The sequence below is a fragment of the Pelecanus crispus genome, chromosome 10 (assembly GCF_030463565.1).
Source record: "Pelecanus crispus isolate bPelCri1 chromosome 10, bPelCri1.pri, whole genome shotgun sequence".
NCBI lineage: Eukaryota > Metazoa > Chordata > Aves > Pelecaniformes > Pelecanidae > Pelecanus > Pelecanus crispus.
The window spans coordinates 4104639-4131628 of record NC_134652.1 but is presented as its reverse complement, the minus strand read 5'-3'; the positions used below and the strand labels follow the sequence as shown (position 1 = coordinate 4131628).

At 38.5% G+C, this 26990-nt stretch overlaps 1 protein-coding gene across 1 annotated transcript; it reads right to left on the bottom strand.

The window, feature by feature from the left end:
- DHX32 (DEAH-box helicase 32 (putative)) lies at positions 1–26889 on the bottom strand. Its single transcript, XM_075717771.1, has 11 exons — positions 26620–26889; positions 23623–23816; positions 21591–21963; positions 18634–18879; positions 16263–16362; positions 15991–16149; positions 5705–5896; positions 3869–4018; positions 2577–2767; positions 1501–1682; positions 1–193 (listed from the first exon to the last, which is right to left on the bottom strand). The coding sequence occupies exons 1-11, from the start codon at positions 26887–26889 to the stop codon at positions 1–3; spliced, it is 2250 nt and encodes a 749-aa protein (XP_075573886.1).
- Positions 26890–26990: the final 101 nt, after the last annotated feature.

The window sequence follows — 26990 nt, the reverse complement described above, 5'->3', positions numbered from 1 at the left end:
TCACTGAATAATACATCTTTGTTTAGTGGGAGTTTGGGGAAATTTTTCATTTTCTTTGCTGTCACTGTTCATTTTCTGTTCCTCCTTCATGGCTGAAACAGGTGACAAGTGATTGATCACTTCCTGCAGAATATCTTTACTTTCACTAGGAGGAAGATTGCTAAAATAATACTGAGGTACCAGCTCCACGAATCTGGTGAGGAAATAAGACAAAATATTATTTTTTTAACTTGAAATGTTTGCATAGCTATTTCCAGGCTTGTACAAAAGACACCAGCAACATGCTGATGCATACAGCTACAAAGCTGGTATTTCAACTCAAAACCAAAACTCTGCAAGATGTGGTAGTAGTTTGTGCTTTCAGTAGACTTCTACTTAATGCACTCAGTCTACACTTCAGGTGATTGTCGTTCAGTTCTCAATGCTGCAGATTGCATTAAATAGTAATTTTTCTGAATTTGAACATATTTTTGGTTCAATAAAAGTATAAAAAAGGCTTTCTTATAAACACTGAAAATAGAAAAGAGAACAGTGAGAAGTACGTTCTCAGTGTAAAGAAATTTTTGCAGAAGGAAGACTGTAGTCCTTTCTTGAATCCATGAACAGTTGATATGGGGTGATTTAGCTGGCTGAGTACATAAAACATCTCGAGGAAAATATTTGCTGGAAGATAGCTTTTCAGGGAACAAAGAAATTTCCAGGTAGATTAATCTATGAGTACACTGCTGTGTTCTCTTCCTTGATTCCACCCCCCCCCCCCTGCCCCCCCCACCCCCCCGTATATTTTACCTTGTCAGAAACTTTGGCTACTTGTAAGGTGTTTTTTCAATGGATGAATTGATTAGTTACAGTGGCAGACATTGAGACTTACTTCCGTACCTGGACAGATCAGCACACATTTAGGAAATACAAAAGGCTGACTTAAATGATGCTGTGTTTGGCGTGAAAAGAATGGTAAGGGCATGAGATCACAGTTCCTCCCTTTTTTAATAGTTCTGAGTTCTAAATCAGTGAGTATTCTGAATGAAAATGAAGTCATATAGCAAAGCTACACATGGTGACGAACAATACTGGCAACAAAGAAATAAAATTTATTCCACATATATTCACTAGTGAATATAAAAAGTGTGAAAACCAACAATTTCTTCACCCTTCCGGTGATGCCAACGGCTCTTGCTTGATTGGGTATGAAGATTGTCCTTTTCTCTTATGTCTATTTTACTGATTTTTTTTAATTTTTTTTTTTTTTTTTTTTTTTTTTTTGGTAAACCAACATCCCTACCTAGAGTGAATCAGTTATGCTTGGAATGTTTTCTCAACAGAACCAGAAGGTGAGCTATTTTTATGACAGAGATAAAGGAAATGGAGATGACAACCAGAGTTGACTTTTCCAAGCATTGCTCTCAATGTACACACACATCCTCACCCTGTCTGTGCCTTAAGTTATGTTTTTGTGCTAGAGGTATGAGTGAAGAAATAGTTTCATCATTGTTAACTCACAGATCGGGTGATATCTCAGAGACGACTCTGATGGAATTGTATTCCGATACACTAAACTCGTGGAATAAAACCCACTCAGGAATCCTTCTGGTGTTACAATATGATGAGAAGGGGTGAAGCTGGGCCACTTGTCTGTGTGTTAACATTAAGTAGTTACCTGAGCCATCTACATCACGAGCAATCTAAAAAAAAAATGCAGAGGGTTATCCATTACTTAATTGAATGTACAAGATGCATAGATCAGTGTTTGCCTATTATATTAAAACCAGGAATTAAACTTGTATTCAGATACTTCAAACTGGAGAGCCTAAAACTCTTCCCAAATTTCTGTGGGAAACCTAGGGACTGGATAGAATACTATGATACGAGGCTTAAAGCAAATGTCCGTCTCTATGTTTGAAAGGAAACTGTCTGCAACAAATGAGGGCAGGCTTACACAGTAAATATCTGAATTTGGCGGTGGGCTTTGAAGAGTCTGTATGAAAACATGTATTCTTAAAGAACTAGAAGACTTTAGAATACAATGCGTGGCTGGGCACTTGAAGTAGTGTAGTTTGGAGGGGTCATTCTTGTGTTTAGATGGAGCATAGTGATATGAAGGAAAGCATGTTTTCAAGCGGGAATAAATTAATCTTTATTGTTTATGTTTACAATTACAGCTAGAGTACCTCATTTGGTTGAGATGAAGCAAGCTGTGTGTTATATATACCTAAACATATTCAATAAGTCAGTTCTCTGTTTCCAGAGTATTTGCACAAGAAACATCTTCAAAAAGGAAATAATGTCTGAGAGAATATTACAAGTTAAAGAGGTTTTTGAGGTAAAAGAGTTCTTTGAGTGAAAGGCATAGTGACAGTTTTCCTCTTGCAGTGAATTGTGTGGAATTCATGCTGTATTAGCTGAACCCCAGAGAGAAGATTGGAATTGGCAGAAGTGTTTGTCTGATACACTGTGGAAAAACATGGCTTTTATCCTTTCTGATGATCAAAAGATTTCACCACCTACCTTAAGTTCTCTGGAAGCATTCTATATAAGTTAACAATGCAGTAAGATGAAACCACGATATTTTTCCTTACGTGCATAAAGTAACCGGATAAGAGAGACTTCTTAATGCTTAGTATATTTTCTTTTGATCCAAAGTCCGGGTCTGAAATGGGAAGTTCAATACGCTTCATAATCTCTACTAGTTCGGCTCTGATAATTTCTGCCACCCGCAGTGCAGAACAGCTTAGAAAGTAATCACGACACCATTTCTCATTACTGTAGTCTGTGGAGGAAAAAACAGTGGTTTGGCTTAAGGCAAAGTCTTACTGATAGGTACTATCCACAGATACTGCTCTATAAAATGCTCTTTGACTGGTGCAATAGATTAAAAACATTTTGGAGTGAGTAGCTGTGTCAGAGCTGTCCAAAATTCTGATTACAAGAACCGTATGGACAGCTTAGGCTCCTAGATCTTGCTTGTAAAGTGAGTGGGCCATTCATGATATCCTTACTTAATTTTATGGAATTTTAGCTATACTTTAAAAAAATTCAGAATCCCTTATTTGGTCTGTAAAAAGTAATAGCTTCGAATAGAATGAGTGGCAACTCTATTTTTAGGCTTTCTGGATTCAGGCCAGGATATGGAACTGAAATCACATTTGCAGTGCTGGTGATGATCCTGCATGCTGGTAAAGGACAGGTTCTCTTGGACCTCTCTCCAGCATTCAGTATGACTGAATGTGAAACAATCCTACTGTCCTGTCCTAAGTTTTTATTTAGTATATGCAAATCTGTCACTCCAGTGTCAAAGTACTGGAGTTGGGCTAAATGAACCTGAGCAAGGTGCTTGAGCACAGGAAAATACTGCGAAGAGCTTCTGTCTGCTGTGCAGTCCCCTGGCTTTCATTTGGTTTCCTGTAAATGTGAACTTTACTACTTTCGATTTTTTCCCTTAAACTTTCCTTTTAGTTGACAGCTATCAGTAAAATGCCAGAATTGTTGGGCTGCTGGGGGAATCAAATCCCTTTTCGACTGCGTTTGTGTCGTTTCACATCTTAAACCTGGATTATGCGCTCTTACAGGAGGAACCATCTTTCTGTTTTTGAGCAATATCACTTCAAATGACAATAGTGATAGTGCTGCCATATCCTTGTTCAATGTGGTACCCTGTCCTAGGTCACTTCCAGTTAATAAACTAAAACTAATATTTGTTTGTAATGGCTACGATCAGGTTTCTGTTCTCTCTGCAAAGGAGCAATTCTAGAAAGAATCATTCAAAAAGGGTTTATGAACGAAATGCCAACAACGTTCAGGGTTTTTTTGTTTTGTTTTTTTCCAAATTGGTAACAATGTGCTTCATTTTGTCTGGTATGGGTACACTTACATTGACTTGCAGTGTTTGCACTGGCTTCCTTGAAGGCATTGAAGACATTGATAAGAGTAAAGTGATCTCCTGCAGGGTGTGAGAATTTTCGCCAGCAAGTAAGAGCAATCTCTTCTGTTCCAGGAGGTGCGTGTAAGAAGCAATTAGGAGCTTAGAAAAAAATCAAGCCAGTGGTTATTAAGACATGTAGGTGCATGCACAAATAGTAACTCCACTGATATTTTTCTTTTTTTTTCCCTTTCTCAGTCCCCTTTAATCTTCAGTGTTGAATTGCTGCTGAAGAATGTATTGCATTCACTAAGGTTTTATTTATGTGGATGTTCTTTCAATCTCTTGTTTAGTTAATTTGTGCTGTAAACACAAAATAAGGTGAGAAGCTTTCTCCTAGACTGATGCCAAAAATGTTTCATAATGGCATGATCCAGTTTATCCAGAATCCAAGCATATGGTTTCTTTAATACAGAAAGAAACTAAATGTATGGATGTAATGCCTTAATTTGCTCATATATGCTTAAATTTGTGCCTTGCAGTGCATTTTACTTCTGTTGCCGTGCTGTGCTACATAATTGTGTCTTTTGAGATGGTTGAGCTTTTTAAAAACTAATGTGCCTATGCTCAATTGTTTACATTTGGTTTATGTACTTAAAAATTTTATCACAAGTTTAGGCCCACTATTAAAAAATGAAGCCAGCTTGATCATAAACCGAAGCTGTTCCATAAGGAGAAGAACTAATGCAGCTTGGTGTCCTGTGGGTTCATGTTCTTGCTGCCTAAGACTCCTCACCGATTTCTGGGCCTAGGATATTGCTTCTGGGTGGAGCACAATAATGCCATGCCAAAACACTCTGTACAGGCAAGGTTAAGCTGCGGCTGTTGAGCAGTAGATAGCTCTCAAGCATTGCTTCTGTGCTAGGGTTATGCCATAAAACCAACAGCATAGTGCTATATGGTTAGGAGGCTGCTGTGGAGAGAAATGAGACAGCTAAATGCTGCTGGAGCCAACATCACTGTGTAACACTGAGACCTGAAAGAATCTAAGTCTAGCCCTGTCCTGCACTGTCTGGTAGGATCCTGAGAAGTCATTGTCATTATTTGCTATTTGAACTGCTTCTAGAGTCACCCTCCTCTTAGTTATCCCGAAATCTTCAGGTTTTTGCATCTTTGATGTATTAAGATTTCAATAGCAGCTTTTGCCAAATGAATAGGTTTTAAATATCTGGGGTTTACGTGTTGGTTTGAAAGCTCTGTCACATCAAATGAAGGAAGTTCTATAGTTATCAACCACCTAATGTAAATATTCTTGCTCCAGAGTCCACGTGTCCAGTATTTGGGGCCAGCTGGTTTGTCTCACAGTGCCATGGAGGAGCAGGCACATCAGAACAGAATGGTATGGATACTTCAGGTTAGTTAGTTTTATAAAATATTTAAAGTGGAGAAACAAGATCACAAAGTAATTCTTCGTAGGTCAACAGTTCAATATTGTTTGTAATTAGAACTTCCCCTAATTTGCTGCTTCATTCTGTAACATGTACATGAATATGAAATAAGAAAGTTCATTTTGAAGGGATGTTCTGTGTATGCTTTCTGACAAAAGGTTGGAAGTTAATGGGGCGTCTGAAGCATGGAATTGGAGTGCTACTTATGAATTCATTACTTGTGTTTCATTGCATACTTAAAGTAAAGACTTAAACAGCCAAATATACTCATTTACTTGAAATAAGCAGGATGGGAATAACAGAAGTTTGCCTTTGCGTTGCCCTTGTGAATAGACTGAAAGAGTCTACGTGGATTTGGCAGGTGACACAAACCATGCGGGAAGACGTTATTTATGAGTACCTGTTACCATGGCCGCAACGGTGAGCATTTCATCAACGCACTCAAATTCACATGAAGCCAGAATTGACTTCGACAGTTGTGGATCCAGGGGAAATTCTGACATAATAATTCCAAATTCAGAAAGGTTTCCATCATTATCCAGGGCTGCTAGATAATCGAGATCTTCCAAAGCCTGCATCAGGCTTTCAGGAGCTAATAAAAAGGAAAGATAATTCAAATTCTTGAGAACAGCTACATATAAATGAATGCCTTAATTCTCATTTTAAGATTTCAGTTGTGTATTTCCTATGTGAAAATGATAGAAGTCAGCTTCTATCATTTGACAGCGCATCAGAAGAAAAAGTAATAGATGAGATGAACGGAAGGTTGAGAACATTCTGGAGGAAGAAAATAAGGGATAACAATTACAGGGCTGCAAATAACTTTGTTGGTATTTTTTCTGTCAGAGCAGTTTTTGTCAAAAGTTACGACATGGTGAGTGCTGAGTAATGTATTGCACCAAGACTATGTCAAAAACTTCCACTACTGGCAGTCTTCAGGTAATTGGGTGCATGTTCATTCTTTTTGAAGAGGGGTGGTCACATTTGAGGGGTGTTGAGAGATACACAACAGCTCTAGGAAACAGGATTATAACCAAAAGACAAGCATTTACAGAAGTTGTAGCTGTTTTATTCTTGCAGGTATTTGGAGTTCTCTTCGTTGCTTTGGTTTTTTTTTTTTTAATTATTATTATGTTTTTACATAGTTTCTCATGATGTCAGAAGAAAAATGTAACATACTAAAAGAAAATGTCTCCCCAGCAATTGGCTGTACTTTCTCACTGCACTAAATTAAATCAATGAAGAGAATGAAGACTGAAGTGGTAAGTTTTGTGTCTTAGATAAACACAAGTGAAACCCTGCCGGGAGCGTTCGGTAGGGAGGTTTGCTTCTGCATGTGTTGAACACCAAGCTTTCAGGCTAAAGTGGCCCACAGGTGCTTTTTCTGAAGACTGCTGGAGTATCAACAATTAATTCAGTTAATTGTTCAATTAATTCAGTTTTGGTCAATAGCATATTAAGCTTAGTCTACGAGGAGTACCTCCACAAATCATAGGTGTATCCTCCTCTTTCATGGATGAGAGGGAATTGAAATCAATCAGCGATACAAGATTCGAAGATACAGAAAATGGCTTATACACACAGACACAAATACGTCTTTTTCATCAGTTATCATTACATCTCAGTTATTTCTCAGTAGCCCAAAAGGTGGCATTTGCAGTAGCTCTTCTGAACCTCTCAGCTGGATGGGAGTAAATAACGAAGAAGTTTGACCAAGACTCTCCTTTCTCATTAAGTATCTTGCTGAATTTCTCCTTTACCTTTTTTTCACTATTTTTCTCTTGCTTTTCTGCATCTGAGGCAGTGGAAGACAGAATCAGCTTATGCATAACCTAGCCCTTTTACTATTATTGGCTGGTTTTTCTTTTGATGGATGGTGTCAGAAGAATATGAAATGTTATTCTGACATTTTTTTCAGATTTTGAAAAAATTAGTCAAGTGTTTTCTCAGTGACACGTTGTTCTGCTAAAAGAATGGTGTAATGAATTCAGACCCTCGCAGTTGCAGTGATAAGAAAACACGTCTGAAAGGACAGGATTAAGCAAATAAGTACTTCAAATGAGAACTTGAGCAGGTCTGTAGGAAATCTGCTGTTGATGAAGGTAGGTCCCTTTGGCAAAACAAGCATAGAAGAGCTTTATGTACAACCATGGAGTCTACAGTTCTGGGGCTCGAGAGGGTGAACCTGAAGGCTGAGTAGAAATTATCAAGCCTACACTCTCCAGAAAGTAGTTGCTAGAGCGTGAAAGACATTGGTGGAAATTTGGGAACTCTTGAGGTGTGAAGGCTCTTTCCTCCCAGCTCTTTTCAAGGTAGATTTCTATTCCAGGTCTTATTGTGATGGTCAATATCTTTTATGAGTGCCAGGTCATTTAAATTCATAACTGCTTTCCTATCACTGCAGCAACTTTCTCCTTATTCCAGTTGAAGGAACTGTTTGATATTTTATCTCTGTTTTATGGATAACAAGTTAAATTCTAGTCCCATTGAAGCTGGTGGCAAAAATTCCGCTACAGCAGGACTTGGCCTCATCCCCAGCCAAGCGTACCCAGCACTGGGAAACTAATGACTGCACTGGCAATTTTTCAGGCTTCTGTGGGCTGCTGTCAGTTTGCATATTAATGTCGAAAAAATCTCTAAATAAAAAAACCAAAACACAACCACAGCTACCCACACAGGCAGGGTGTGTATTTGTTCTTGTAATCTTCATTAGTAGATGACTAGAAATAATTTCTTGATTGAATTCATTATGAATGGGAACTTGTCTTTGGCAGGCTACTTCTGCATCACGAAGATTAAAAGCAAAGCCAGCCTGTAAGGAGCTGGTGGGTCACCTTTAGCCATACCGCCGCACTGCAGGCACCCTGCCTTTCTGCAAGAAAATCTTGAGTTTGGGTTTTTACTTCGTTGGCAGTGAACTGTTAGTTTATTGCCACCACTCTGTAATTAACTAGTTATAATGAAGTAAACAAAAAAGTAAAATGGGAAGCAAGCAAGCACCTGTTGTTTTTAACCGTTTTCTGTTACTAATATCTGAAGGGAAAAATAGTTTATTAATTCCCCTTACATGAGCTTTTGCAGAACTTCTCCAGCATGTAAATCTGTTAGTGTTGTGTCTTCACTTAATTTTAAAACACTATTAGTTTTCAGAGACATTCTCTCAGGAATCTGTAAACTCCTGTTAAAACTGTAGACCTGTTTCATTTCAGTATTAGGGTTCATATCTCTGCCTGTACAACATGAGGGCTTTCTGTCTAGAGAGAACATTTGTTATCAGATATACGAGATTTCATGGGATAAAAGATGAGCCCTTGCAAAAGCTAAAGTGTCTGAGAAGAAAATACTTAGGAAGTTTAAAGAAATGAAAAGTAACAGCTTATGAAGAATAAGAGTCAGTGACAGGAAATAGAGATCAGTGACTGAAAATACAGGGAGAGTAAAATAGTCATTCAGACATATAGTAATTACTAGGAGATCATGAAAGCTGATTTCCAGAAATCAGCAAAGTAGTTTGTGCTAGAACTTACAAAATATATGGTTATATGGCAGCCAATTTCAATCCTCTGATAGCATCAGTAATTTGCATTTTTATGCCCTAGAGTTAGTTGCCTTGAGATTTATAAGCACAATTTACTTTCCTATTTTGCTATGAGTGTTACCAAAAAAAAAAAAAAAAAGAAAATAAAAAAAAGAGAAAGAAGACTCCTGGAGTTTTATTGTGCTAGAAGGGACAAGATGACAAGATAGTAAAGGTAGATGAGAGCAGGTGAAGGAACAGTAAAAAAAAAAACAAAACAACAGGGCTTTCAGATATGGGTCTGCATTTTGAGGCACAAACTCGATCAATAAAAAGCCATTGTAAGAAGAGCAAATGCTCATTTGAGAGTTCTTTATGATATGGTTCCTATTTAAATAAAAACTGTGATAAAACAAAAGTAGTGTAAATGTTTAGATATGGAAAGCTCTTCTTTAAAGAACAGAAACCTGCCTTGTCTTATAATGATTTCTAGCAAGCGTCATTATTTTCAGGGCTGCTTGCCAACGCCAACTACTGCTGCCATCGAGGCAAACCGCAAGGCTTTGTGACTTGACTGCTGCTTTCACAGGAGCAAAGTTAAAAAGAAGCTCTCAAGATGTGTCCTGTGCTTTCAGCGAGAACCTGTCACATCCCTGGAAGTTTAACAGGTATTTCCTTATCTGATATTTTCTTTCCCTTGCCTGTGTTCTCTGGGTACTTAAGACTGGGTTGCTCTGGACTGACCAGTTTTATATAAATCCAGATCCTACTCTTGATCATACTTAGGCTTAGTAAAGCAAATATCATAAAATATGTAACTAAATGTTATTGTTAGCAGTGAAATTGTTTATTTGAGAGTTTCAGGCTGACTTAAAATGATATTCTTCATTTCACAGTTTTTTTGTAACTTTGACGTGAACAGAGTAAGTTATGTTTCTAAAGGTAGCTGTGCCTTTAATCTTTTCAGTAGCACATCCTCCATGGCTGAAATTGAAGTGCATAAGGTGTGATAAAATAAATACAAAAGTATTATTCTTGTTGCATAAGGAAGTAAGTGACTTACTGATTTGCCCAAAGTTCTGTCATAAGTGAATATTAGAGATAGGAATGAAGCATAAATTTCCTGGGTTTTAATAGTCCATTTAACTACTATATTGTGCTTATCTGGAGGATCTACAGGTCCTGCGTTCTGGTCTCCTAGTCTATGAAAGTGTTGAGTATGTAAAATACCTTTTTCTTGATAGATCTTCTCTTTTCACAGAAATAACTTATAAAGTTAGAGCTGACAGGAATGCCAGGTGAAGGGATGTTGTCTTTAAAAAGCTGATTCACTGCCTGGCAAACCACAAGTTTTTCCAGCTTCTGTTAGGCTTAACAGCATGAAGAACTGCCAAACTAATTACTGCAGGGAGAATAGTTCTGGGGAATGGTGTTTTCTGTTATTGTTTTTTAACATTGCTCCTTGGATAGCAGACTGAAGATATGGAGAAATCTAGTGCCAAGTTTTCTTCAAATAATGGAAAGATTTTTCTTCTGCAAGGACAAGTTTCTGTGTGCAGAATCTTGATTCTCTTTTTTCCCCTATAATTTCTGAGAGTACGATTTTTTTGAGTCTGTCATGCTCTGAAGCCACCAATTCTAGAACTATTATTTTGAAATTATAGTTGATCATTAAAAATTACTTTTCTAAACTCATACTTTGCAGTCTTTCCGTTCTCCCTTACACTGCTTCTTTACTCCTCCAGGCTGGCTGGTAATGGTCCCTACTGTGATTTTCTGCCCGCAGGGACAGCCAGGACAGAGGCAATACATAATAACATAAATACAGCAAGTAGTATCTGCACACCAGGGGCAGCACTGACTGTGTAGTGAAGTTGGTTTTCTATCAGTTTTGTGTCATCCTGAAAGCACACACACGACTGTGCAACAGAGTATAATTTAAAGAATATTTTACAATGGCATAAAAAATATTTTTAATCACTTTGGTTTCTTTTGTTACTCTCTAGTAAATGACATGAGAGTGGTCCAGCTTTAACAGTACTGGGCTGCCCCTTCTCATTTTTGGGATGCCCTTTGTGATACCAGCTCCCTATTCTAAGCAATTGGCTACATTCAGCGTGGGATGTGCTCAGTTATTGGGCTATACATAGAATCACAGAATCACAGAACGCTTTGGGTGGGAAGGGCCCTTCAGAGCCCCCCCAGCCCAGCCCCTGCAGTGCCAGGGACAGCTTTAACCAGCCCAGGGTGCTCAGAGCCCCGTCCAGCCTGGCCTGGGATGGTTCTGGGGATGGGGCCTCCACCGCCTCTCTGGGCAACCCCTTCCAGTGCCTCACCGCCCTCACTGTAAAACATTTCTTCCTTATGGCCAGTCTAAATCTGTTCTTCTGTAGTTCAAACCCATCACTCCCTGTCCTGTCCCAACAGGCCTTGCTAAAAAGCTTGCTCCCCCCCTTCCTGCAGCCCCTGTCAGCACTGCCAGGCCGCACTCAGGCCTCCCCGCAGCCCCCTCCTCTCCAGGCTGAGCACCCCCAGCCCCCCCAGCCTGGCCCCGCAGCAGAGGGGCTCCGGCCCTCGGGGCATTTCTGTGGCCTCCTCCGGACCCGCCCCAGCAGCTCCGTGTCCTTGTGCCGAGGGCCCAGAGCTGGGCGCAGGGCTGCAGGGGGGGTCTGCCCAGAGCGGGGCAGAGGGGCAGAATCCCCTCCCTCGCCCCGCTGCCCACACTGTGGGGATGCAGCCCAGGGTGGGGTTGGCTTTCTGGGCTGCCAGCGCACATTGCCGGCTCATGTCCGGCTTTTCATCCCCCAGCACCCCCAAGTCCTTCTCCGCAGGGCTGCTCTCATACTGCCCTGACTCCCATTCCCGATGCCTCTTGTCCCATGGATATGGGGCTGCTGCTAAGGGTCAGGTTGTCCAGTCCATACTTTGCTTCCTGTGGTTGTTTGCTGTCTGGTCCTTACCTCCTCCAGTTCCTTTTATGCTTTTCCACTGGTATGTGCGCTACAGACTATGAAGTATGTGGCCATGTCTATGCTATCAGAAAGCTTTTCATTAGGAGATATATAATACTATTTAATCAATGAAAATCAGAAATTAAAACATTAAAGAATCAACAAGTGAACTTAAGATAATAAATCTGCCATGAAGTGATCTCTGTTGAGCAGACCTTACATCACATATTGAGTTTCTGTCTTTGCCAGTCTGTTTCTAATGAAAAAATACACAAACAGATTTTGTTTCTGAAACAATTTGAAATTCTATGCATTTATACAACTCTTGTTATTATGGATATTCTAGAAATATATTCTCAGTGGGGTTATAATAGCATAGCTCTCAAATCTCATGGTATCCATGACCATCAACAAATATTTTAATCTAACAATTGTTTATGGTAATTCTGCATGAATGCAGAATCTGCAAACTGCTTTCACCTTGATTTCTTACGGAAATTTTACAAGACTTCATCTTTATACTGATTTGCTAGTTTAAATAAGGATTTTCCAGTCATTTACAAAAATACATAATGTTGCTGCAATCTGTGGGAACGGAGTTCTTTTGTCCCATTATATAACACAGTAAAGAACTAGCTGATTAACTGATAAAAATGTAAACACATCCCTATTATAGTGGCACAGGAATTCAAATAATGCACTTCAGAACTGCAGTGCCAAATACATTTTCACATGGCTCATGAATTCTAAAAAGGGTAACAAGTCTGCTGCATTTGCTCATCTCGATTATAGCGTGAATTAAATGCAGCATCTGTAAGCCTGACATGTTTGTTGCTTTCATAATGCAGTAATGAGTCAGAGTTAATCCAGGCTTTTATTTTTCCTCAAAGAGTTGCAGAAAAAAAAAACTTGTTCACATTGTTGTTGAGCAGAAATAAAATGTTTTACTGATGTAATTTTTGTTTCTTTACTTATCTGCTATATGTTCTCTACTTCAGGTACAGGGAGTGGACTGTGAAGTACTTCTCTCTGAATTCTTGCTATGAATTTTGGTGTACTTTTGATTTGTTTGTTCACCAGTTCATGCCCATAAGTTACTCTGTCATCTCAGTGAAAACATTATTTTGTTTAGGAGAAATTCACCTTGGGTTAAAAAACCCCAAAGCCTCCATCTGTTTCAATTGCAAAGAAAACTTGAGAATGTTAGCTGAACAGAAGCGGTGCATAGGGAAGCCTGTGGCATGTGTGGCACACGGGGGATGCTGCCGTGTCTTGACTCCCTTTGCTCAAAGGGAAATCAAATCCGAGGAGGTGAAGAGACAGGGAATAGTCAAGCCCAGGACAAACTGTGCTGGGGAGAAACAGAAAGGCTATTTGTGTTTTAGTACCTGTATGCTCTGAACAGCTCTTGATTTGGCCAGGCCAAATGAGAGCATATACAAACTCTGCCATGTCTTTTTGTTTGCTTGTTTGTGAGGGGGTTTTTTTGGTCCAGTTGATCTTGTGCCGTGTTTGGTTGCGGGTGGGCAAATTGGCTTTGTATACATTGGTGGTAGGTGTGAATAAGAACTGTCATACCCAGGAGTTTTCTTAGGGTCAGAAAAGCCACGCTGCTTTTTTTCGGAGCTTTGCTGCTCATCACTTAGGTCTGTATACCATCTCAGAGACCCTTCCTCCTCTTCCTCAGCCTTTCTCATCACTTCAGGTTACAGAAGGCTTATGCAACTAAACTGACTGCAGCAAAGACAATGAAACCTTTTGGGGAAGCTGAAATCTCTTGCTCAAGAGAGGACGCTTTCCATCTCTGACAGCTCTTCTCTTTGCCTCCTCTGCAACACTCTCCTGCAGTACATAATCCAGAAAGGTCTAACATCTATTTGACCTTGACTCGCAATGAAAAACCTTCAGGGCTACCCTTTAACTGGGAACCAGAGGTAGTTGGAGCTGGGCAGCAAGGACTCCGTGGTGTGACTTTAAGGTCAGTCTCTGCTTCTGCTGGAGGACGTCCTGCTTCTTAAGCCACTGGAGACCAGTGTGGCATTGAGCGTGCATGGCAGGTTGGGGCTGTCTCAGCACAGAATGAGAAAACTCGGGCTTTCACAGGCTGAGATCATTGACCTGAAGCTCTCGGGAGGATGAAGGGCCCAAAAGAAGGTTTTATGTGCTTAAATCTGGACATCTGTTTTGAGTTCTGTAAGTTGGTCCAATACAATAACTAACTCCCCTTACGAATTTGCTTACTTCAGAATTCCTGTTTCTTTCAGACAAATGTATTTCACACCAGGTGCTTCAAACTGTCTGTGTTCTGATAGTGTGAACTTTATAGTCGTCTCTGGAGAATTGTGGTAGGGATATAACTTGTTAGTAGGAAAGAGGTTCGTTGCCCGCTCAGAAGTGGGAAGAAGAAAGCCCCAAGGCAAAGAAAGCCAGTGTGTGATCTATCCTAGGGTAAAGGAAGAGTTGTACGAGACAATTAAAGCAATGTTTCAAATGTTTAATTGTGTGGGGCCTTAAGACAGGAAGGAAACCAGGAAATCGTGCAGACTTTCTCATCTCCTTTCAGTGGACTCCTACAGTGTTCGTGGGATTTTTTCTTTGTTCAAATAGTTTGTCTAACATTCCTCGCACTGTTTCAGTAATTCCTCAAACTTTTCAATACCTTGACCTCACATTTTTGATCTAGTTAGCAAAAACTTTTTCGTATTTGATGCCCGTCCAAGTAAAGCTGATGCATTCATCAAATGCCTTTACAATTTTGGACGCATCAGCAAGATGCTTTCTTCAGCTGCATTATCACAAAAATACAGACAAAACTTAGAATTCCTACATCTGTGAAATCCTTAAATGCCTCTAGCATTTCATTCTCTCTGAATACCGTCTCCATTGTGCCTTTAAATCAGAAAATACTGAATGCTTCTCCTAATGTAAGTTTACTAATTCATTCTACAGTTCAAGAACAACTTTCTTCATATCCAGTAAAAGCACTAATATGTTTTAGAATATTTTTTTTTTTTAGTAAAATACTTTCTAAACTTGAGTGGAAGCCAACTGTATTCCATAACCATTTTCCATGAAGGTTTTCTAGATTCAACACAGGAGGTGACATTCGTAAGGCCAAAATACTCTGATTCTCATCAGTCTTGAATTAGTTACCACTCAGACTGGCAATGTTTTTCCCCATTTCTTTTAGGCATGTTTCTGCTAAACGGGCAGACAAGGGAAAAGTAGAATAAATTCTACTTTATAATTCCACTTACAATCTATCACAACATCCCACAGTGGGAATTAAACTCTTTATTACTGGTTAATGACAGTGCACAACGTGTAGAAGACAACTGATCGTTCTAATTTCATGTATGTGCATGAGGAAAGGGAGGGATAATATAAGAATTGTTCCTGTTTGCACTGGAAAATTATAATAAATGAAGCTGGCAATAGCTAACATGATCCCCAAACCAATGAAATCAGTGCTATTTCCCTCACTTTAATTGGCTTCAAATCAACAGCAGAATTTGCAGTGGTACTTGGGTTTTGTAGTAGGTCAGAACAGAGGAAAATATCCTCGTATAGAAAAAGACCTAAAATATGAAGCCAGAAAAATAAATTAAAAAAAAGAAACCAATTTCTTCACACTCTTACCTCAAAATTCAGAGTATTCCCTGTCTAGTATTGAAAGTTTGAGTTTATTTTATAAATAATACGGTCCTTAAGTAACAGCTTCTTGTAAATTTGAGGTGGGAGATGCAGGAGGATAAGAAGAAAGTTGATTTCCTCCAAATATATCTCCTAGGTAACAACAGTAGTTTATTTGGGTTGTAAACTTTTGATTAAAGGAATATATTTTGTTAGATATCTGTACAATGGGACACAAATTTTCTTTGTGGGTTCCAGGAAAACAATATGAAACCTAGATGAGAAGATATTTGGAATATTGGGTTTTTGGGTGGGGGTTTTTTGTTTGGTGGGTTTTTTTTTTTTCCAATTCCATCCAGATTCTTTATGGTCTTTTTCAGAGCAAACAGTTCATACACGGTACCATTTTTCTAAGTGCAACTATTGCATTGTGAACTGTTCTAGCAAGTAAGTGGTAAAAGCAGTGGCAATATTATTACAAGTACTTCAATAAAAAACTGTACTGTGAATAACAGGACAAAATTAATCTTTAAATAACTGCAAAAATAATAATAAAAATATGGAAAATTGGTGCATCTTCATTACCTGGCCTGGTTATGAAGTCACAGTGTCTGAAGCCTGCTATATCCATCCTCTTCAGGAAGAGAACCATGCTAGTTAGCTTTGATTCCTGTATTTTGGCTGGTAGATGTGGTTTCATTTCTTTGTACGTAAATTCTTCAGGATACAAGCAGAAGAGTTTTCCTGGAAGAGATTTCAGGAAAATTACCTTTTTTTTTTTCTTTCTTTTTTTTTTTTCATCGCTACATCAATTCCATTAATAATTTGAGCTAATGGATTTGAGCTAATAATTCTACCTGAAGAAGACATGCCCAGAATTTGTTTATGCATCTCTGCTTGACTTTTGCTGATAGGCTGCGTTATAACAGAGTCTGCTCTGATTCTAGGATTGTACACCTTTAAATGAAAGAGATAATAAGCATCAGATAAGTAAGAGAAGACTACACAGATATTAATAGTCTGCATTGAATTTTTGTTTAGGTCATTTTACAGAAAGTGTAGTAACATTTTCATTTTTATCCTGCGTATTTTACCAGTGTGGAAATGAGAGCAGTCAGCGCTTTAAGACAGACACTTAGGTTTTGCAATAACTCTGTAAGTATACTCTAAGATAAATGTCTTTTTCTGAAGAAATGTACCTTACTAAAGCACAAAATGTACATCTATGGCATCATCGAGAAAAGCATCAAAAAAAGATGATTTATTTTTTCCAGTGACAGAATCCCAACATTGTCTGACAACATTTTGTTCTGTAACTCCAGATTTTTGTCTTAATACTTCAGTATTGTTTTTATATATATATATATATAAATATATATATATAAACCTGTCAATTCAGTACAGGAGACAAGGACTGCAACAAAGATGTACAATGCCCCATTTTATTTTATTTTTTTCTTAATTGTACTTTATTTTGATTAAACTGAGGAGCAGATTCACTCACTGTTCTGACCACCAGATGATGTCCATAAGCTTCTGTAGTATATGGCAAGACAGGCAATATCTGGATAAGGCAACTTTCTAGTCATGTCATCTGAATTGACCTTGTCTACTTTAAGCAGGGCTTTAATAAAAAAGATAAAATATGCCTCAGTGCAGGGGAGAAATTTCTTTTCCTCCAGGTAAATTTATTATATATCCCAACTGCAAGACTTACATGGGATTTTGTTCTGCACAAAGCTTTGAGTGTTGCCTCCATGTTCAACTGACTTCCAGCAATATGGATTGAATGTGTAATTGAACTGCTGAGGAATGAATATTAGAGGACTAAACATCAGCTATTAGGACAAAATAATTGAATTAAAGGATAAAAATTGTGCAACCTCTATTGGTGATTCGATGGCCATCAGGACTGTGTTGAAAATTATTTTTTCCTATCACTTTGTATTTCTGATTCACAGAAGTCTGGAAGCACTGAATTTTACTTCGGGCTTCAGATTACTGTGGAAGTGAGATTAATTTCTGTCATCCAGGACAACTGTAGTTTCAGAAATAAGTTGGGTTATGCATGGTCTAATTGAAAGCTGCTTTTAGGCTTTTGTTCATTTCACACAAAAACATGACTATTTTTTTTTACCCTTGACTTGAGGCTGAGTTAGTTTATAACCTCCAAATGAGAACCGTTAAAAATGACAGTTAGACACAGTTTTTTGCCATGAAAATGAGAGGTACTGGTACTGAACTGCTCTCAAGGCTAATCAGGATTAATGATCATCCTTCCAAAATTTTAGGAACACTTAACTTCCATTTTGGTGATTCAGTTCTGGGTTATATAAAGGAACTGTACTGTATTGTTTCTTTTGCCTATTACTGAAATATTTATTTTGACTAGCAGAGCGCATTGAACAATTACAAAGCCTGTAGTGCAGTGCAGCTTTCCAAATCATGTAATGACTTGTTCCTACATAGTTGCTCATTCTTTAGGACATCAGTTTTATATAAATGAAAGAAACAAGAGATGTGTTTGCAGCTGCACTAGTCCTTCCCCAGATGGGGTGGAAAACAAGAACTGAGGACATACTTAGAATGAACTGTAAAAGGTCAAAGATTAATTTGATAAAATGCAGCATTTTGAGGTACTTAGAGGGAAGCATGTATCCGGCAGGAGCACAAGCAACTTTAAAAAGAAGTGGTTCCCTGTGTGAGCGTCCCTTGGCGTTATATGATCTGCGGCGCTACACTAACTACAAAGACGTTGAGCAATGGATGAGGTTAATCTACTAAACCAGGTAATCTGCCAATAGGTAGCCAAGAACTGATTGTATTTCGCTCTGTCTATAAGATACTGAAGACATAATTAGGAATGATAGGCCAAAATTAAGGTGAGACGTAGTTTGCAAATGGAATGTGATTAGTTTGGTGTCCAAATGACTGGCAGTTTCAGCTGGGAGGGTTAATTAGGCTTTAGAAACTTGGAAAATTTTGTTTTCTGACTGCATTTAGGAAGTAATTGTGGTTTCTTGCTTGGTTATCCCATGTCTATGAAAGTTGGTAATTTGAATGTTAAAAATGTTACAGAATCTGACTTATGAAAGAATGGAAGGATATTTGATCCTTCAGAAACCATTTGCACCAATCTATTAGCTGCACATTTCCCTTTCCCCCACCCTGGAAAAGAGGTTATGCATAGTTCATTCTTGCATACTGATTTTGGTTAACTTTACTAACCTTTCTTCTCTCAACGCCGACATCAATGACAAAGGTTACGTTTTTAATCCAAATCAAAGATTCTCCAAAGCTTGTGGTGAGTAGCACTTTTCTTCTGTATTTTTTGCAGGATTGCTGTTTGTCTTGATTTGGCTTGGGAATTAGGTCTTGTTTTGTGGGATATAAAGGAACTGGGATGAGTTCTCCAAGGTCAGGATTTAAATTAGACTGTTCCTGTCTGATCATTTGATAAGCTTTTTCAATTTCCTGTAATCAGGAGAAAGATTTTTTTTTTTTTCCCCCCTGTTTTCTCATGGGTATGAAAAAGAAATATTGATATTTAATTTTAAAGCAACTTTTTTTATTCTAAAATGAATTTTAACTATGCATCAAAGTATAACAACATTTAAATCTTACATGATTAATAATTTAAGGGAAAAAAAGAGACAAGAACTATGTATGAGAATTTACCAACTGTATCCACTAACCATAGGCCAGGAAAAGGTTGGGCTGTTTTTTGAAATGTCTTTTTTTCCTCTGCAATTTTCAAAATAGTCTTCTCTGGCTTTAATCATACCCAAAGCAACCACCAGAGGAAGACAGATGTGCAAAAATGTAGTACAGGAATAACAAGGCTGCGAAATTATGAAACGGTCACTAAACTTTATGTATTTAGGACAGGTAGGATGTATCCACATCATTCATTTAGTGCCGAAGAGTTTGGTGCAAATTTGTCATAGGCTGGTAGTGCTGTAGCAGATACTGAGGTACCCCACTGGTGTCCCCAAATTTTTTCTCTTCCGCTGGAACCAAAGTTACGCACGTGGGTGCCCTGAGTGCCAGTGTCCCCTGGGAAACAGCTCTCTAGGTGGGCAGGGTGCACCCCGGGGCTGGCAGCGGGGTGACCTGCGCTGCTGGCCACGGTGCAATGTGCACGGGTGCTCCTGGAGTCAGAAGAGATGACAGCAGGTCACTGCTCCAACCCTCTCCAGTCCCTACTGTCCCCATCGCTGGAAGGGCTAACATAGCACAGCCCCTGTTTGTGTCACTTTGGAAACTGCTGTTATGTTCTTAGGCCAACTACAATACATAAAAAGATCAAAGTATGCAGAAACCTCCCTACTTTACCTTAATTATTATGTTTAAGAAGATGTAAGTATTGTAAAGGTTTTTATTGAGGTTTTTTTTTTCCCTAATGATTAATGAACTCTATAAAAACTTCATAAAGTCCATAAAATGTCCATAAGCTGTGTTAACGGAACATCTCCTTTAAAACAGTCCACAAATTCAGAGGTCAAATATAAATTGTAAAAGGGTTTGGGTTTTTTTTTTTTTGTTGTTTTAGTCTTTTGAAAATATAAAATCATTTGGATTGTAAATTTTTTTTTTTTAAGGTATACAAAAATCATTCATAGACTTGCTCAGTTTGAAAGGGATTTTTTTTTTTTCTAAAGCATTTTTATTAGAGAACATTTTTGAAAATTGAAAAACCAGACTGAGTTTCTATTTGAGAGTGCCACTACATTCATAGTAGTAATAGGTTGAAAGTGTTCCATAAAAATTCTTATAAAGATATGAAGTGGCATCTAATAGCAAGGCTGTCACCAAGACAACACGTAATCTTAATGTTCTTAGTTTATTCATATTTTTGTTCAGTTTAAAAGACAGTTGAGTGCTAGGGAACAGTGAGCCATTAGCAATATGAAACTTTAAATCACAGTTAAGCAAGAACGCATGGAATGTGAACGGTGCGGTAACAGTTCATAAGGAGTGTTTGTTCATCACGAGAGAGAAAACTAAGTAATCTCTTCTCGGCAAGAAAGAAATTACTATTTTAGTATTGTGTGGGACTTGCCCATCAAAAAAAAACTTTTAAGCAGAAATAAAACTTTGTTCCCAATCCTTTGAAATGGAAAGACTACGTGTTTTCTCTCTAACATTACCTATTGTAAATACGGGAACTGATACAGAGAATTCATTAATTCATCATTTGTAAAATTTTTGTCTATAAAGTTTACAACTGACTATTAGCATTATTAAAAGTGTTACATATCCATCCCCCTTTTTACAGTGAAAAGGAATACTACCTGGGTAGTTTATGGTAATTTAGCTTTGCGTGTGAAAAGTCATTATCTCCTGGAGCTACTAAGGCGAATTTGTTCTTCTAAAGCAGAATTAATGATACAGAGTGGAAGGCTGCAGATCACTATTGGGAAATAAGTAATAATAATAATTTATAAGAATTTCAAGTCTTAAAAAGTTTATTTGATGGGCGATTGCTTTGACAGCTATAAAGTAGTGTGAAATGTTTCCAAGAGGGACATGACCATGCAATCCTGGCAGCAGTGAATTTAGGTCATCTCTGCTGTCTTCAGGGATTCAGAGATGCCTCTATTTAGAATAGCCAAGCCCATGCAGATTCCTGGATTACCATTGCACCTCTGGAGCGATATTTGCCTCCTGCTGTTGTGTACACAAACGGTTGGGAAGTTTGCAGCCGTAAAGGAGAATGCAAATGGAAACACCTTGTAAACAGGTTTAAGATAAAAACATGTGAAGTAGGACATTTATGCAAACTCAATACGTGTCCATTCCTGCAAAACAGGGATAACACCAAGTGCGATATACCCAATGCCAACATAGCCTGCAATGTATTAACTCCCTGCATCTATGGCCTTTGTCCCTGTATGCTGCTTTCGCTACTTTTTGCATCACACAGAAGGATGATGGCCTTTCTTTAAGCCTACAGAAAATCTGATAGTTCCTTGTATTAGTTTATGATATACATATATATATATAAATACAGCATTATTTATACCATAACTTCTTTGTAGGAAAAACCTGAATTGATTAAAAACTGTTGGCAATGTCCAGTGTTTTAGATACTGTCAACAAGGTATTTATAGGTCATATAAAAACACAGATGTAAATTGTTTCTTGATTAAAATCAGAAATATTGGAATCGGTTACTAACTTACTTGTTCACATGCCAGAAAGATCACAATGTCACCCTTCTCCTTTGTATGGTGTATCTCAAAGAGCAGCCTTAGTGCAGACAGAAAGTGGTCTTTCTGAACGCTGCAAGAGTATACAACCTCTGCATGGTGTTTGTTTTCCACCCTTACAAAGGGGACGCTGCCATAATAATTCTGCAGCTGGCTGGACATATGAGGTGCAGTGAGTATTACCAGCCGCAGTCCTGGTCTTGATATCAAGACATCTTTAAGAAGGCCAAGTAACGCATCTGTTGCAACAGATCTTTCGTGCACGTCATCCAAGATGATAACACCATAATAGTTCAGAAGAGGCGTAGACATCATTTCCCTTTGTAGCATATCGTCTGTACAGTATCTGCAACGTGCAAACAGAAAAGTCTACAAAGTTTCTTGGAATATTCAGATTTGATTGTAAGAAATTAATTCAGGGTCTTGGGGACAGCTTGGTTCTTTCTGTTCTAACAAGAAAGATTTGACAAGAACAGAGAGTCTATTTTGTAGACAGTATCACAGTCTCAACAACATGTTTAAATCCTTAAGTAGCTAGAAACTCAGTGTAATTCAATGACACTAAGTGGCAATGTGGTTGAAAGGATGCTCTAGGCAAAAGAAGAAGTTCTACCCTAAAATCATAACTTATATTGCCTTTCATCTTCCAAACTAGCTAAGCATATTGCATGCCATAACCAATTCTTGAGCTAGGAACTAATACTTTTAGATGAGGAAAAGAAGGTGTACATGTGCACTTGAGGCGGTGGCAGAACCAAGGTGAGAGATTAATTCATACCGTAAGGCCCTCCTCACTTTTCCTGCTACTTCCTTCCTTCCTATTATTCCTGCTACTGAAAGTTTTTTAAAGGAAATTATTTTTTTGCTGTGTTGCTCAGCAGGACTTTGAATTCTTGAGCCAGGTTTCAATGTGTGAGAGGCTAGGATTCATCTCCCTTTCACATCAGGAGCAGCTGCACGAAGATGTGCTGCCGGATGAAGTTTACAGAGTTCTCCATGAAAGAGAAAGGACACGCAAAAGGAAGAGCGGTTGAACTTGAGTTTCAGAAGTGGTGAGTATCCTCTTCTCCACTGGAAATCAGTGGCTGGGAAAAAGGCTTATGATCTAGATTTTATACTTTGTGCCTGCCATATTAAGGAAACAGAGACAATAACTCTCCTAAATTTCAGAGAGGCTCAAAATCTGAATCCCTGTGTTGCTGCTGTCACCTGCCTATATTTAATACACTAAACGCATTTCTTATCTCTTAAAAATCCTCCTAAATGCTTTTTTCTCTTGTAACTGAGTATACCCTTTTCTAGCCCTGATTTGTGATTGCTTTTAAATTCCAGCTTTACTTTGTAACAGATTATCCCATGTTCTTTTATGGTAATGAACACTCCTGTACTGGAAAACAGGGAAAGAAAAAGTAGAATGATATGGAGGTTACTGAGGTGCTTGCCCACTTAAATATCTACTACAGTTTAGCACCAGATACCTCCTTCAAGCCTTTTACAGCTTATTGATTAACCACAAAATCTCCAGTATCTGCATTTTAAAATATTTTTTAAATATTATACACAACTTTATAAAGCAGTGTGGGTTTTTTTGTTTTCATACTGTATGCAAAAATCTTTTGCAACTTTTGCAATTTTTTACAGTGAGGGTGGTGAAGCACTGGAAGGGGTTGCCCAGAGAGGCGGTGGAGGCCCCATCCCCAGAACCATCCCAGGCCAGGCTGGACGGGGCTCTGAGCACCCTGGGCTGGTTAAAGCTGTCCCTGGCACTGCAGGGGCTGGGCTGGGGGGGCTCTGAAGGGCCCTTCCCACCCAAACCATTCCATGATTCCATGAGTCTATAGCAATGTTCCCCCACGGTTGTTAGGCTGTCTGCCCTGACTGCGTTAGTGGAGCGATGCAGTGAAGAGCCTAAGGACTGGAGTGCTGTCAGCTGCAAACTTTTGCACTTGCAAAGAACTGTAAGCTACGTGTTAGCTTGAAGGCATTAAAAACCAAACACACAAACCTCAGGATAGTTTCTGTTGCGCAGCAGGTTTCAAATGGGACAAAATACCCCACTTCGTGGCCAATGTTGACGTCCATTTCATCGGCTACGCGCAGTGCCAGCCACACCGCTGTCTGCTTGTGTACCTGCGTGCATACAACTACACCGTGTTGGTAGTGGACAGAAAGGCAATACTCGGCACACCACTGAGGAATCTGTAAGTAAATAAGAAAACAGATGTATTTGGTATTTAACACATTTAGCAGCTACTGAAATGCAAAAGAAGTAGGCAGTGTGGAAGAACTAAATCAACCTGAGCTTCTGCTCCTTACTGTCTGACTGACTACTGATGGATGAGCTGCACCTGACACAGAAATTATCTGCCTTGGTAAAAGTCAAGACACTGAATCTCTTAAGTAGTCAAGAGGTGGAGTGACATGGGCTGGGAGGTTTGCCTGGGAATTTCTCAACTGGACTCAGATTAATTTGAATATCATAGAATCATAGAATCGTTTAGGTTGGAAAAGACCTTTAAGATCATCCAGTCCAACCATTAACCTACACTACCAAGTCTACTCTAAGCCAATCAAGGGTAGACTAGACTAAAATATATTGCAGAAGGGACAGGCAACACCGGCAGTATCGTTCTTAAGTATCTCCTGAATGATCCAACAGTGTTAGTGCAGTTGTTGTCAGGGGCTTCTCAGCTGGCTCGGTGGTAAACCTGCCCGTGCTACTCAGGTGCTTGAAGCGAGAAACATGTCCCAGGAAGAGGAGGATTTCCAACTGACAAATGCCACAGCAAATATATGTAATTTCAGATTAATTACTCTGTAAGCAAAGATAACTGAAACTGAACTGCTCCAGAAACTTATGCAGTAGCTCTCTAATTTATGTATTTACAGTAGAAAATCAACACTAGAAAATATTGTCATGAGAAAGTGAAATTACATTATAAATATTATTTTAGTGAAAGTATTAGGTTTGAAATCCTTTACTTAATCAACATATATAAACTAGGTGCATCAACCACATATCGTTTATTTCTGTATAGTTATTTGTGTTTCTAAAAATGTTTAAAAAACAGCCAGCAATGTGTTACATCTTATTAAACTTGTTTAAGGACAATTTAAAAAGCTAATATTTCTTAGCAGGTAGTTTGTTGTTATACAAAGTTTGTTTTGTATAAATTGCAGTCAACAACAAGGGGTAAAGACTTTGCACTCCAAAAAATATTCCAGGCACCAGGTGGGTGTGTATCCTTTTTATAGGAACATAGGAATTTTCAATTAGAAGTATGTTGTCTCTAGTTCAATACGTAATCTCTAGCAGTGTCCAGCATCAAAGAGCCTGGCAGATGTGAGGTGCCCTGCAACAGTAATTATCCTACAGCTTTACCTGCAGGAAAGTTTTCTTCTGATCCCAGTCATAAACAATCACGTCTTGGATTATAACACTTGCTTGAAAATTCTTCTCTGCTTACTGTGGTAACAGACTTAGGCTGTTATGTATTATTACACCAGAATTGGATAGTCCTAGTGGATATTTATGTGCTTAGAGTCAACTGAGATCTTGGCTTCAGTGATGTCTTTTAACACGAGTTCTGCAAAGTAGTTGTGTATTCTTGGAAAAAGCATTTGCTCTTGGCTGAAGTGAGGAAAAGACCATTACTTCTCCCTAAGAAACAGCCCTACTGATCTCAGTCCGTCATTTGCTGAGAACTTTTTCACCTTCTCTTGCGACCTGCCTGCAAATCCACTGTATATCTTTCCTGATATAACACTGATCAGAACCAAAACATGCTTTGCAAGTACAAATACACGTTGAATCCAACACAGGCATCACAGAGTCTACCATCTCCCCTGGGCATTCAATGTGATGATGAACAAAAGGAGAATAAAATGACATGTTTAGTCAATATTAGGGAGGAGGCAACAAAATTTTCTAGTGGAACAAAATAGCGGCCAGCCATATGCAGAAGGAATGATTTATTGATAAAATACTAAAGCAATCTGAAATAGGTCCTCAAGTATTTTACACTCAGGCTTGGCTTCTCTGAAGACAGTAGAAATACACCTGTGATTTCAGTAGGGAAGGATTTACCTGATACATTCTGTAATACATTTTCAAGTATATAGTTGATAGTTTTTCAAGATGATGTGTGATGTTCTGATACACAAACAAAGCAATAATTTACCGTGCACATACTGATAGATACAAGAAAATTTTATACAGAATTTTTCTAAGGTTATGTGTACATTTGGTTCTGAAATTTAAACTGTAGTAGTTAATGCATGTGGTCTTCAGTGTTCAGAAGGGGCTTGATATTTTTAAATTTAGTATTTAGTACAAAAATAAGTTGTAGTTTGAGATATTTGTTAGTTGTTTATGAGACTGTGTCAGACAATCACAGTCTGAGAAGTGTTACTCTTCAGTATTCAATTTACCCTGAAGCCCAAAAGACATCATCAACCGAGTAAAAATGGCTTGTAATGGACAAACATAAAGTAAGTGTCAATTGTTTGTGAATATTTGAAGAAAGTTATTTAAATGTATGCTTATATATATATTTTTAAAATCTATATTTGACTGCATTTATCTTTTGACACCTTCTGTATTTCACTTTCCCTCTCTGGGCTTCATACCTCAGATTAGAATAGGTGGCTGCACGTCTGTTTCTACACTGAGAACTGGTAAACTCAATACAACTATGTGTGCATACACCGCAGCTGAACTCTTCAGGACTGGATGTTATTATATTGCAATACCGTACAGCACTCAGCATAGCAGCAGTCCACTACTAACAGAAACCAGATACTAGTGTAATATAAATCTGGATATTGATGTGCCTAATGTAAATAAAGTCCAACAGCAGTGAATAGTAAATTAATTGCTAAAAGTTTTTTCTGTTTTAAAAATGTAATATTAGTAAAATAGTAGTGGTAGGTCTGAAAAGTGTACAACATTAAATGTTCTAAAAATAATTAAAAAAACCCCAACCAAGTATGTTGTACTCACCTGGGAGCTCTTGCCAGTCTTAGCATCTCCCGACACAACCACAATTTGATTATGAAGCAAACTTTCCATAAAAGTATATTTCTCTTTCCATACTGGAAGTTCTTCTCTTTCCTTCATAAGTTTATAATAACGGGAAGAGTAAGGCAAGCCATCGAAAGGATTAAGCTCTAAATCTTCTCCACATACTATTATTTCCTCTTCATCACCATCGCTGCAGTCAAGTAATTCTGAAAAGCAGTGGATCTCTGGAGAAAAGGTTAAAAACTCCATTTTTCTTACGTATATTATTCCTAGCAAAAACGCATTAGTAATGGAAGGGGTCCTTTGTGCTGCTTGATGATTCAGGCCCCCTAGCCCTGAGGAAATCCATT

What these genes read in the sequence shown, in the direction of transcription:
- DHX32 (XM_075717771.1), bottom strand. Translation starts at nt 26,889, where the DNA reads ATGGAGTTTTTAACCTTTTCTCCAGAGATCCACTGCTTTTCAGAATTA. An exon ending in AGACTGGCAAGAGCTCCCAG is followed by an intron (nt 23,817 to 26,619) that starts GTGAGTACAACA and finishes ATTTACTTACAG; the next exon opens with ATTCCTCAGTGGTGTGCCGA. An exon ending in TGACTTCATAACCAGGCCAG is followed by an intron (nt 5,897 to 15,990) that starts GTAATGAAGATG and finishes CCTTTTTATTAG; the next exon opens with CTCCTGAAAGCCTGATGCAG.